The sequence below is a fragment of the Astatotilapia calliptera genome, chromosome 6, assembly GCF_900246225.1.
Source record: "Astatotilapia calliptera chromosome 6, fAstCal1.2, whole genome shotgun sequence".
Taxonomy (NCBI): Eukaryota; Metazoa; Chordata; class Actinopteri; order Cichliformes; family Cichlidae; genus Astatotilapia; species Astatotilapia calliptera.
Genome location: NC_039307.1, coordinates 964,722 through 978,537, shown reverse-complemented (window position 1 = coordinate 978,537; position 13,816 = coordinate 964,722). Strand labels below are relative to the sequence as shown.

Genomic DNA, 13,816 nt, shown 5'->3' with positions numbered 1-13,816 from the left:
ACAGTTGGCATAAGAATTCAGCTTCTCGTGCTACGTCCACCATGCTGATCAATGCTGAGTAGCGTATTCTTCAAAAACACCCAAACACACATCCTCAGAGAGGTTTTCACAGGCAGCAGCTACGAGTTCTCTGTCTGAAAGAAATGATTCACTATTATCTCATCCTTCTAGAGCTTTAGAGATCCTAATAAAGCTTCTGTGATTCTGTCCAGTTTAGAGACAAACTCAGACTTGATGGTATTAGCTGGAACAAGTAAGATGTACCTTTTTAATCAGCTACAGTTTTTGTCACGTTTTCCTTACTTTTTGGTGGCCCTCCCAGAGGTCAGTACAAAATAAAGAAAACCTTCTTGTTGTGCTCTCTCAGAAGTTTAGCAAAGTGATACAAAGCAGTTTTTTAAGTGGCCACTGGGAGCCTGAGCAGAAGAAGAGAGGTCTCTTTAAGCTCCAGTCAGACTGAAATCCCAGGAGACGACACAGACGGACATCAGCCTGAGAACACAGCAGGAAGATGATAAGTTTACTATCGCATTAATATGAGATATCCACATGAGCGGCAGGAGGGTGCTCCTGCCTTCAGGTGTCTCAGGTAAGAGACGAGGTAAAACACTGTGATAGGCTCATCTTTTTGTCCAGGTGCCCTAAAACGTCCACTGCAAGAGGGAGAAGTCAGCTGACCTTCCGATGTTGTGTGAAATGACCAAAGGTCTCCTGACACGGCATCATCAAGTCAATATAAACAATAAAACCAGTAAATCCAGTACAAACAGTGACACCAGCATTTTCTCCAATTTCTGAAGTACTCCTGTTTCAACTAACTATTATACAAATTATTATACAAATGATTTTCACTTGTGTGGGAAATCTAACCCCTCTTAGACCTTCACCGCAACTTTACACACGTTCAAGTTTCTCAGGCGCTTCATGTCTGGTTATGCAGAAGGTTACCGGGTAGGGTTAAAAGATTTCCCGCTGGAGCGTAATTCACGCATCAGTTCCAAACCTTCTGAATTGATCTTATAACCAGCACCTTCAGAGTCCCGATGGTCCACGCTGACCCTGCCTGCTTTTCTTTGTTTTACTGCAGCTGAAGTTCCAGCGCAAAGTGGGCGTGTTATTCTGTCGGGCTGGTCAGTCCACCGAGGAGGACAACAGTGACTCTGGCAGTCCCGCTCTAGATCAGTTCCTGGACCTTCTGGGCCACAGAGGTCCACTGAAAGATACCAGCGGTACCAGCACCATTTCTTTTTCTGAAACAAAACCGGGTCCTTGTTTGTCCTGGTTCTGCAATGATGTCAGAATGGTGTTTGGTAATTGTTGTTACTTTCTGTTTGCTTGTTTTTGTTTCCTGTCAGAAGACTCAACAGGGAGGCAGTCAGTTTTTACAACGTTCAGAGAATTCAAGCTGATGTTCCACGTGTCCACGGCAAGCAGCCCTCAGCAGGTGATTCTCCTGTTCCTAGTTTGACCTTGTGCTGTGTACTGCACAAGTACCACAACTAAAGTTTTCAAGTATCTGTACTTTATATCCGTATTTGTTTTTCTGACAGCTTTTTACTTTTATTCTCCACATTTCAACACAAATATTTCATCTTCCTACTTTATACATTTTCCAAGCGTGCTCCTTACTTTAGGTTTAACACTGACTCACATCGTAAGTTATTTCCCATCACTGCAACCCTTTAAACATCAAACCGATCTGAAAGTAAATGTAGGACCGATTACAGGTAAAATACAGTCCTATTGGTTTATCCATCATAAGGACGTATCAGATAAAGATAAAGAGGCAAAACCATATAATTTATGCATTGCTACTGTTAGTTAAAGGAGGTCATAACGGTGCTTTTTTATGTTCTGGTCACAGTACATCAGCTAACTACTGAAGTACTACAAAGGAAACAAATGAGAGATAAGATCATTTTGTTTAGAGATGGAGAAAGATGTAAGACATTGTGGGTGGCCCACTTCAGCTCAGGTCCTCTACCAAAGGCCTGGGAGCCTGAGGTTCCTGCACAGTATCTTTGCTGTTCCTAGTTCCACCCTCTTCTAGACAGAGATGTTGAATGTCACCCCACATTTTGCTGGAGCCACTAGGCCAGTTCAGAGGTTATGTATTATGATTACCATGGGAACCACTGTTACCTTCACTCTCCGCATCTTCTCGGGCTCCTCTCTCAGCCCTTGGTACTTCTGCTTATCATGTTACTTTTTCTTGATGTTGCTATCACTAGGTTCAGCTACATCACTATGGCCATCTTCCTCTGCTTGCCCACTAACGGTGGTAGATACCGTGCAGGGGCCTGTCCTTCTATGATGGTTCCTCTCCTTGCTTCTCGTCTTACTCAGGTTTCTGCTGCCTGAGGTATTCACTAAGGACATAATGAGTTGTGGCCAACTTTTTGATGTACTCATGGATGTTCGTTGTCTCATCCTGGACAGTGGTTCTGAAACTCACTAGTCTTCGGCCTCCTCCGTTCTGCTTAGTGTACAGCCTTGGGGTGCTGGATTTGGGGTAATACTCTGCATGCATGGTCAGGAGCTTTCTTGTCTTGATGCAAGTGGCTTCTGTCTCCTCCTTTGGCCAGCTTATTATCCCAACAGGGTACTTGATCATCGGCAGGGTGTAGGTGCTGATTGCCCGGATCTTATTCCTCCCATTCAGCTGACTCCTCTGGACTTGCCTTACTTTCTGCAGGTACTTGATGGTTGGGACTTCCCTAGCAGCTTCTTCATGATTCCCATTTGCCTGTAGGATTCCTGGGTACTTGTAGCTGTCCTCAATGTCTGCATTGTTGCTTCTGGTAGTGCAGTCCCCTCAGTTCTGACTAGCATCCCTCTTTTCGTTACCGTCCAACTACATTTCTCCAGTCTGAATGAAATTCCGATGTTATTGCTGTAGATTCTCGTGGTTTGAATCAGTGAATCGATGTCTTGTTCACTCCTGGCATACAGTGGCTGACGTTTGCCACGTTCTGTATTCAGTATCTGTAGCCAGTCTTGACAATGACCTCACTGAGAGGGTCCAGGCTAGGGGTGGTGTGGCGGAGCATTGTCTGTGGCACCGCTGCAGAGTCACACCTGAGCGGCATGAGAAATCAAGCCTTACTGGCTTAAAAGAAGAATGAACTGGGTCCTGTTGTTGTTGTTGTTGTTGTTGGTGTCTGTGGCGACAGCTGAAAAGCTGCAACCGAGTGTTCAAAACAACAGCAGAGATAAAAGAAAAGTGAAAGAATGTGATCTGGTCTGCTGTGCATCCCGAAACCCAGGATCGTAGCATGGCAGAACCATGAACGGGACAGCCAAGGGAGGCGTTGGCCCAAATGGTGGCCAAACTCGCAGCTACAAAGAGGGAGCGGTGTTACCGCCAGCAGGAACAACTGCAGGATCGGTCCAAGCACCGGATGCAGTTGGTAGAGTTTGGCAGCTCGGATCGGGTCTTGGCGAAGACCCCGCCGACATCCCTTGACTGCATGGGAGTGACTGATGACCGGACTGCTTTGGCACCCGTACCGGTCCCAGGGAGAGGCCAGCCAGGGCACAGCCTACTTCCGCACGCATACCCACTCCGGGAGGGACCTGCCCAGGGTTAGAGTTGAGGTCTGCACGGCAGCTGGACCTGCCTGGCTTCCACCAGAGGCCAGCATGCGGTGGGGGCCTGTGCGCCGGCCACCTGCCGCCTGTGAGCCTTGACTCACATCCACGACTGCTGCGCCGCCGCCACTTGTCACGCAGTCAGCCCCTAGTATAATTAACAGATAACTGCTAAGATGGAGAGGAAACTAATTTAGAAGATCATCATTTAGCCTGGAGAAATAGTTTGTTGCTCTAAAAAAAAAACTAAAAACATTTGTACTGTGCTATACTATACTAATGCTATACTAATGCTATTCATCACTGGTTGAAGAAAATAAGAACAACCCTAGATTTCTCTTCAGCACTGTAGCCAGGGTGAAAAACAGTCAGAGCACTGCTGAGCCAACCATCCCTTTAATGTTAACTAGTAATGACTTCATGAACGTCAGGCATTTGCAGCCGTGGCAGAGTGCTTTGGCCAACCCCTATTAAAAGGGAGTTGCAGTTATCTAAGCGTAAGGTTATAAAAGCATGGATGACAGTTTCTGAAGGAAACTGTTTCCAGGGCCTACTCCGTGGATCGGCTTCCTCCGAGGCGTGGACGTCTATCAGCAGAGAATGTACCTTCACCTATCAGCAGAGAATGTCCCTTAGTCTGTAACACAGTCAAATATATTCTCAAGTAATATTCAAGCATGCCATTCAGCGTGTTAGTACGAGCAGCTCGGGAGCAGCTTGGGAGAACAAGAAAACAGAGACTGCTTTAGATTGTCTTCCCAAAGTGACTCAACTTTATTCACAAGTACAACAGTTTATATAGAGGGTAAAATTCATGAGACAGCAGATTTATCAGTTTAAACCAGTACAGACCAAGATAAGGCAGCGTCTTCCTGCCCTTGGGTGAAGAAGCATCCTTTGTGTAGTTTATTAGTTCAGCTACAATTGTGATTATCTCAGCGACATATTTTCAAGGCACAAAACGAAGAGTTCTTACATTAGTGAAATCTGAAACAAACCATTTGGCCTTCAACAGGCGTCTAAAAGATTAAGAAACTAATGTAGCTGAGGGAGTGATCTCTGTGGTATTTCAACCTTGTACCAGCCTGTGATTCTCACACATCAATTCTTGGGTCAAAGAGAAAAACACTGAAACAAAGGGGCCTTATTGAATGACAGAGTTTTCCTGCATAATGTCACTATAAAACAATATCCAGTAAATGCTACCATGGTACTAAAATACCTAACAGTTCCACTCTTTTTTTTATTATTATTTTTAAAAAAAATAATAACTCAAATAGAAAGGAAAAATCACAAATGTAATAACACAATATAAAAAGCAAATCATAAAATGTAATAGTTCACAGCCTAATGTTCAATATACACATCAGGAACATCATTGGTAACATCTGGCACATCCTCAGGATCAATTTGTGCTAATTGCAAATACATTGAAGTAGCTGTACTGGTAGCTATATGGGTTATCATTGAGAATGTGGCTTGCAGAAATGTGAACAGGGTTGCACTTTACAATACGAAATAGTAAATAAAAATCCTAAGGTTAATGCAGTAGATATGATTAATAACCTAAATATATAAAAAAGACAGTTCTTTAGTCGTCTCCTGGCCTGGTCCCAGGTTCGAGAGACACCGTATAAGCGTCGTGTGATGACAATGGGCATTTCATTTTCTCCATTATCAGGATGAAACGAGTCTATCTTTATCAGGTTAGACATTGTGTGGTACTCTAGGCTTTCTGTTCCTGCTGGATGTTCGAGTACCTTGTTGTTGTTCAGGCGGGGGATCAGAGGGCTTTCTGAGTCTTGGCTCTTTCAGGTGTTGTGTGTTAATCAGTGATTGTGTGTGTGTGTAGGTGTATTGAATCCGGGCGCTGGCTCGCCTGAGTTGTCATCTATAGGTGTATTGAATCCGGGCGCTGGCTCGCCGGAGACGTCATCTACTTGATCCGACGCCTTAGGTGGTTTGGTGGGGCTGGTCTTAACCCTGCTGGCATGAATCCACTGAGGTTGTCCGTCTGTTAGGATGCTGGTTCTCGTCACTGCAAGTACAGTCTGGGGGCTGGAACACGCGGCCTCCCCGAGTGCCCTTGGTTTTAGCGACTTTACCAACACCGCATCTCCTGGTTTCCACGGATGGGTTGGATCTGTGGAAGGGAGAGGCTGAGAGAGACAAACTTTCTGATAGTTATTATTCAGTGTTTCTACCAGGTTATGAACATAGTCAGACAATGCAGTGTCTATGTCCCCTTCCAATAGCGGTGCCCCTCTGGAGGCTGACCATGGTGTTGGAAACGGTCTTCCCATGATTATTTCAAATGGAGATAATTTGGTTGCTGCGGATGGAGTCATTCTAATCTCGCAGAGGATTTGAGGAAGTAGTTTGATCCAGGTCATTCCTGTTTCTATCATTGCTTTAGTCAGGCGATTTTTTATGGTCCTATTCATTCTTTCTACAACTCCTGAACTCTGAGGATGGTATGGCACATGATATTTCCAGTCTATTGCTAGAGTTTTAGCACACTTTTGAATTACTTCTGATGTGAATGAAGGTCCTCTATCACTGTTAATTTGGTGAGGTATTCCAAATCTGGGTATTATTTCATTGCACAACTTTTGACAGACTACTTCTGCAGTTTCTTTTGATGTTGGGTAAGCTTCTACCCATTTACTAAATTGGTCCACTATTACCAGTAAGTACTTGATGCTTCCTTGCGCTGGCATGTGTGTAAAATCAATCTGTAATGTATGAAATGGGAAATCTGGTTGTGGTAAATGCTGATGTTTTGCTTTTGGTTTTCCTACATTAGTTCGTGCACATGTTAGACAGGTTGCTAATATGCGTTTTACTGCGTGTGATGTTTTCTTGATTACAAATCTTGATTTTATTGCTCCTATTACCCCTCTTTGTCCGACATGACTCACACCGTGAAAATGGCGGACAAGGATTGGCAGTAGTGAAGATGGGAGGGCAATCAAACCCTCAAGGTTTTTGTATAAGCCGTCTCTGTTATCTAAGGTACAATCATTACTTTCCCAGTAAGTGTAATCTAAGGCAGAGGCTTGCTCTTGTATGAATTTTAGGTCAACATTTGTTTCTAAATAGTCTGGGAGCGTGACAAGTGGCAGCTGTAAAGGCAAAGATAATACTTCCCTTCTGGGTGGTTGCTGTGAGGCAGCAGCTGCTTTCGCGGTTACGTCTGCAAGAGCATTTCCCACTGCTTCGTCTGTGTCAGCCGTGCTGTGCCCCTTCGTTTTAACAACTGCAATTGCCGATGGCAGCTGTATAGCCTGCAAAAGTCTTTGAACAAGGTCAGAATTAGCGATCGATTTCCCATCAGCAGATCTAAATCCTCTTTGTCTCCACAATGTGCCAAAGTCATGCACCACACCGAATGCATAACGGCTATCAGTGTAAATTGTTACCCGCTTATCCACATGTAACTCACAGGCGCGTATTAAAGCCATGAGCTCTGCTTTTTGTGCTGAATGAGTGAGCCTCTAGTATGAGTTATGTGACAAAACCACTGTTTGGCCTTCACTGGTGTGAGCAGTTATCATGTTGTTGAACAGTGTGAGAGAAACAAATATGTGGCTTCCAGGCATGGGGCTACCTGGTAACGGTGTCTGTACACGTGTTTGGCACAGTGTGTGACGTGGGGTACCAGTCAGATGGATATTGAGTTCATTCTCCGCTGAGGCGTCCAGCTGACACAGAGGCTGTTCCTTCTCCATGGTGTCGGTGCATAGGGCAGAGAAAACATAGCTGTTATCAGTATCTGCAAACATTTCACCCTTTGTGTTAAATGAAATACACAAGTTCATTTTTGCCATTAAATCTCTGCCTAATAGATTCACAGGCGAGTTTGGAATAATTATGAATGGATGATATGTAATTTCATCTGGTTTTGGGCCCCAGCGTGTTTTTAGAGAATGAGTTTTGGGGCATTGCACTAGAGTTCCGTTTATTCCCATGGTGTTGATGCACACAGAGGAAACAGGCCCACTATAGAATTTTCCAGACAGTGAACTTTTAGTGGCTCCACTGTCAACTAAAAAGGAATAAGTCTTTTCACCTATCTCTATATCTAACATGGGCAAGCCTTCTGTGTTACGGGACAATTGCAAATGCAGCATCGTGTGTAGTGCTTCACACTGTCCCTCATCATCACCTGGGCCTCCCTATTGTCGGTCCAGTCTTTCGTTATCATATGGGTGGGGATTAAAATGTGGATTATAAGGTTGCTGCCTAAGTGCAAAGGGGCCATTATTTTGATGTGATTCCTGTCTGCGTTGCCAGTTACCTTGTCTGTAAGAGCTCTGCTTACGCCTAGTGGCAGGAGCTGGTCCTGTGTTTTGTGGTTGAGACCTATGTGCCGCTGATTTGCATTCCGTCCTCCAGTGTCCTATTTTTCCACAATAAAAACATACGTCTCCACTCCTATCTCTCCTTCTGAAATCTCCCTGCTGCGCTTGTTGAGGGGGCGGGGCCCCTGCATACATCATTTTTTCACTTTCCTCTGAGCCTTCAACATCAAAGTTCAACAACATCTTAACACTTTTAGCCTTCGTGCTGTTGGGGAAAAGATCTGCACCAGCTTTTGTTTTGACAAGTGTGATAAAATTCTTTATTTTCATGTCATAGAGATTATCAGTGGCAGTCAGCTTCAATAGTTGTGAACATTCTGGATGAATATTGTTTAAGAATGTTGTTATGAAAATCTGATCATTTCCTCCTTCAGGCATGCATGCCTCATTAGTCCAGCAGTGTGTGAAACGTTTCATAAACACTAGAATGGATTCATCTGGCTTTTGCTTACACATGGTTACTGCATTTAAATCAATTTTATCTCTAGACATTGTGAGCAGAAATCTCTTTAGATTTTGAAAAAAGGCTGTGATTTTGTCATCATTTATCCACAAAAACGAGGTGGTGTTGGCTGCTTGGTCATTTTTAGGGTCTAGTTCCTCTACTTCTTCAATAAGCTGAGATTCAGTCACACCTGGGATTCGTTGACATAATATATATCTATAGTCAGGCCCACCCAAGTGGTGGTATCTGGTACTTCTCTGTAATGCAGAAACAAAGGCTGTAGGATTTTGTAGAGGATCGGGAAGTTCTTTAATGGTTGCTGCTAACTCTGAAATTTTAGGGGGTTGAATGCAACACATGTCCCCTATTATCATGAACGGGAGGGAGGTGCTGACGTCATTAAATTGTGATCCCTGCTTTTCTTTATAACGGGTGTTTTTGTGGGGGCCCTCTTGAGTTTTTTCCTCTTTTTTCTGCTTTAAGTAGTTCCTTATTAAATTTCTGGTGTTAGTTATTGCTTTTGGCACAGTTAAACCAGTCGCTACTCTAGTGTGGCGCTGAACATGATTATCTATGACAGAAACGGCTTCCTGCAGTTCAGCTTCCGTACGTTCAGTTAAAGGATCTTTCATGATTTCCTCACACTCTGTCATTAACTGTTTTGTTTGCTTTTTATGTTCCTGTAACTCTCTTTCTCGTTCAGTGTATTCTCGTTCCTGTCTTTGATCTAGGTTAAACCAGTCATCTTCTTCTGATTTAGGTGTCATTTCAGTGCCTTCCTCACTCTTTTGGGATTCTGCTGTTAAATCAGGATATACGCGCTGATGACGTGCAGCCGCCGCAGCAGCTATTAATTCTGTTTTTTCATCATAAGGCGGCGGAGCCGTAGGTTGAACGGATGGGCATATAAGGCTAGTTTTTTCTGCAGTGGATTTACTAGAGCCTACACTGGCTTGATTTAAAGCATTTACGTCTGGCTCGGGTCCTTTTTTCCATAGTGGTAGCATGCGATTGGTCACATCACGACATTCTATCATATATTTTTTACAGGACTTTTTAATCAGCCTACTTTTCTTATCACAAATAGTATTTAACATTTCTACTGACCTGTTTTCTGGCGATAATCGTTCGGGATAGGGCTCCGGAAATACATTAGGATGCATTAAAGTTATAGTTCTTAAGTTCGAGACGAAATCAGTCACGTAAGCACTTCCGCATGTTCTGGATACGTAATCATGGAAGTCTTCATTGATTCGCGAGCGTGGGTTAAACGTAACCGGAAGTAGGAGTCGTACTGAGCCGCTATTTGTGATTTTATATTTTATTTTTTTCGGTTTTACAGTTAATTTTGATTTTTTATCGGACCCGTCTAAGGTCTTTGAATTATTCTGACCCATGGTCAGTGATTTCCAGAGGGGTTTAGACGCTTTGAAGGATTTAAGTTAGTTTCTATTTTTGCTGTGGCACACCTGAGGTTACTTGATTTTTTGCTAGCAATTTTATCTTTTTAGTGAGCAACTTCTCACTTTTTAACGAGCAACTTCTCGTTTTATGACCCCAGGCAACTTCCTGTGTCCTTTCTGCTGGTGAGCAACTTCTTAGTTTATGACAGCAGGCAACTTCCTGTGTCCTTTCTGCTTTTATTTACAAAACAACAGGCAACTTCCTGTGTTTCTATGTGGGCCACTAAATAAGGCTCCTCAGTGTATCCCACTTGTTACTATGTGGGCCACTGAAGAAGGCCTCGTCAGCGTATCCCGTTTCTATGTGGATCACTGAGAAAGGCATAACACAGTCTTATAAAATAAAAAGACAAGTGCCTACCTTCGTCAGGATCCCACTTCTGACACCAAAATTGAAGGAAACTGTTTCCAGGGCCTACTCCGTGGATCGGCTTCCTCCGAGGCGTGGACGTCTATCAGCAGAGAATGTACCTTCACCTATCAGCAGAGAATGTCCCTTAGTCTGTAACACAGTCAAATATATTCTCAAGTAATATTCAAGCATGCCATTCAGCGTGTTAGTACGAGCAGCTCGGGAGCAGCTTGGGAGAACAAGAAAACAGAGACTGCTTTAGATTGTCTTCCCAAAGTGACTCAACTTTATTCACAAGTACAACAGTTTATATAGAGGGTAAAATTCATGAGACAGCAGATTTATCAGTTTAAACCAGTACAGACCAAGATAAGGCAGCGTCTTCCTGCCCTTGGGTGAAGAAGCATCCTTTGTGTAGTTTATTAGTTCAGCTACAATTGTGATTATCTCAGCGACATATTTTCAAGGCACAAAACGAAGAGTTCTTACATTAGTGAAATCTGAAACAAACCATTTGGCCTTCAACAGGCGTCTAAAAGATTAAGAAACTAATGTAGCTGAGGGAGTGATCTCTGTGGTATTTCAACCTTGTACCAGCCTGTGATTCTCACACATCAATTCTTGGGTCAAAGAGAAAAACACTGAAACAAAGGGGCCTTATTGAATGACAGAGTTTTCCTGCATAATGTCACTATAAAACAATATCCAGTAAATGCTACCATGGTACTAAAATACCTAACAGTTTCCAAGTCACGCCTGGAAAGAAAAGGCTTGACCTTCAATAGACGTCTGAGGTGACAGAATGAGGATTTTACTACGCCATTTATGTGGCCATCAAAACTAAGTGCAGCCCAAGATTAGTAACCGAGCTCTTCAGGTGAGGAGCAAAGTCAACATCTGGTGTACCAGATAGGGACTTTTATTCAGTCCCAATGTTTTACATTCATTAAAATTAAAAAACTGCAGGGCCAGCCATGATTTAACTTTGCTAAGACAATCAAGCAGGAGTCCAATCGAGGCGCTATCACAGTGATTGAAAGGTAGGTAAAGCTGGCAATCGTCAGCATATAGATGAAATTAAATTTTGTGTTTTCAATTTCCCAGTGGCTCCCAGTGGCAGGAGATACAATGAAAACAGTAGTGGCCCAAAAATAGATCCTTGCAGTACACCTCATGGCAGAGGGGCCACAGAGGATGAGGCCGAACCCAACTTAACACAAACGTTCCTGTCAGAGAGATATGGTTTTATCCATGAAGCTGCCAAGCCAGAAATTCCTACACAATGCTGTAGTCGAGAGATCAGCAGGTCATGATCCGCTGTGTCAAATGCAGCAGTCAGATTCAACAAAACAACCAATACATTTTTACCACAGTCCGTCACTAACAAAATGTTATTCATAACCTTTATGAGAGGTGTCTCCATGCTGTGAAACAGCTTAGAGTCGGACTGAAGAGCTTCTGGAATTTGAAAATCACTTAGATGGTTCCTCAGCTGAGTGTGAACAATCTTTTCCAGGATCTTATTCAGAAAAGGAAGCTTTGAGATGGGTCTGAAGTTTGTCGTAATTGAAATGTCTGAGCCCAGTTTCTTAAGTAAAGGATGGATAACTGCATGCTTAAACTCACTTGGTACTTGACGTGGCAAGAGACTGGTATTAAGTTCGGCACAACAGCGTCGGCCAGGTGCAAGCCGTCTAACAGCAGGACGATTTTATTTTATTTAGAAAGAGGGGCAATACATATTAATGAACATTTTAACAAATGTAAATGTGACAGATTATAGCCTTCAATTCAATTCAATTCAATTTTATTTATATAGCGCCAAATCACAACAAAAGTCGCCTCAAGGCGCTTCATAGATACAGAGAAAAACCCAACAATCATATGACCCCCTATGAGCAAGCACTTTGGTGACAGTGGGAAGGAAAAACTCCCTTTTAACAGGAAGAAACCTCCAGCAGAACCAGGCTCAGGGAGGGGCGGCCATCTGCTGCGACCGGTTGGGGTGAGAGAAGGAAGACAGGATAAAAGACATGCTGTGGAAGAGAGACAGAGGTTAATAACAGATATGATTCAATGCAGCCTTGGGCTAATTTCCATCTGCAGACCCTCTGGCAGGTTGGTTTTAAAAGAGGAACAATGTCAAATAAAATGGGCATATGGTCAGGGAATGTACAAATACATATGATGATGCCAAGTAGGGCTGCTCAATTAATCGAATTTTAATCACGATTACGATCTGGGCTTTCAACGATCATTAAAAATGACTGAGCCGATTATTAGCCCCTCCCTAATTTATCCGCGACACCTTAAAGGCCGGTCCGTGAAAATATTGTCGGGCATAAACCGTCCGTGGCGCAAAAAAGGTTGGAGACCGCTGATTAAGAGGACCCGAGGGAAGCTCGGAAAGCTAAGCAGAAGTTATTTGGAGAGTGACTGCCGTTGGTTGAAAAGAGTTTAAAAAAAAAAAACTTCAGTGGTGTTGCACACTATTTTATATTATTTTTTTAAAGTCATTGTTAACCCTTTAAAGCCGGTCAGAGCAGCACGCTCCGTTTTGCGTAACTATTTTTAAATCCCTGTAGAACCTGAACCGTGTAAGCTAGCGCAATAATTTGTTTTGCATATGAAACCGGAGGAGTTGTACTTACATCTGATGCCATCAGCTTGTCCTCGGTCACGGTTTCGTTCCACATATAGCTTTGCAAAAATTGCATAAAAAGCGCTTGCAGGAACAAAAACATAATACTCCAGAAACAGCTTTGCCGATCCATCAGCTGTTCGTAACACTTCCCACAGTGAAATGATGCACATGCTGTTTTCTTTGCAAATTTGCATCATAGGATTGTTTTTTGTTTTTCCTGCAGTATATAAAAATTGGTGTATCTCCAAAATAAAACTATGAAGACACTCAAAATAAATTTCCTGTGGTGGGAAACTATTTTTTGCAACTTTATTGTATTTAAAGTTTTGAGGGATAAGCCTCTTAAATTTCTCCAAGTAGAAATATATGTAAACAAAACAAAAGCGATTTTCAATTTTTTTTGTAGTTTATTGCACTTTTTTGCAATTTATGTAATTACTATGGACTTAATGCATACATATTATTAAAATATGGGCTATAACCGTTGTATTGATGTATAGCAACTTGAAATGCTCCCACAAATGGCACTACAGCATGTAAAAAAAAAAAAAAAAAAAAGCTCTGGTGGACTTGGTTCTATGGTAGGTCTTAAAGGGTTAAATAAATATCGTCAAATAATCGTGATCTCAATTTCAGTGAAAATAATCGTGATTATCATTTTTGCCATAATCGAGCAGCCCTAAGTTCAACGTGTGACCACGTTCTTGAGTGGCACCCTTAACAGATTGAACAAAATTAAAAGGGTTCACAAAGTCCTTAGCCAGCGGCTTCCCTGGGCAACAGACATGAATATTAAAATCACCGAGCTGCAGTGGTTTGTATCATATCTATCTAATAGACTCCAAATTGTTCACGGGGCGATCGTGGCTCAAGAGTTGGCAGTTCGTCTTGTAATCGGAAGGTTGCTGGTTTGGGCCCCAACTCCGACAGTCTCAGTCGTTGTGTCCTTGGGCGAGA

General features: G+C 42.9%; 1 protein-coding gene across 5 annotated transcripts in view; it reads left to right on the top strand.

Moving 5' to 3' along the window:
* LOC113023489 (signal-induced proliferation-associated 1-like protein 2) overlaps positions 1-13,816 on the top strand; it is a 47,831-nt gene that overhangs the window by 6,687 nt on the left and 27,328 nt on the right. For 4 of the 5 annotated variants that reach the window (XM_026169524.1, XM_026169523.1, XM_026169521.1 and 1 more), the window contains exons 5-6: positions 1,088-1,229; positions 1,356-1,444. In XM_026169524.1, the coding sequence (XP_026025309.1) occupies positions 1,088-1,229; positions 1,356-1,444 (231 nt within the window). The remainder of the gene's footprint in view (positions 1-1,087; positions 1,230-1,355; positions 1,445-13,816) is intronic. The other variant, XM_026169522.1, reaches the window with a different exon arrangement.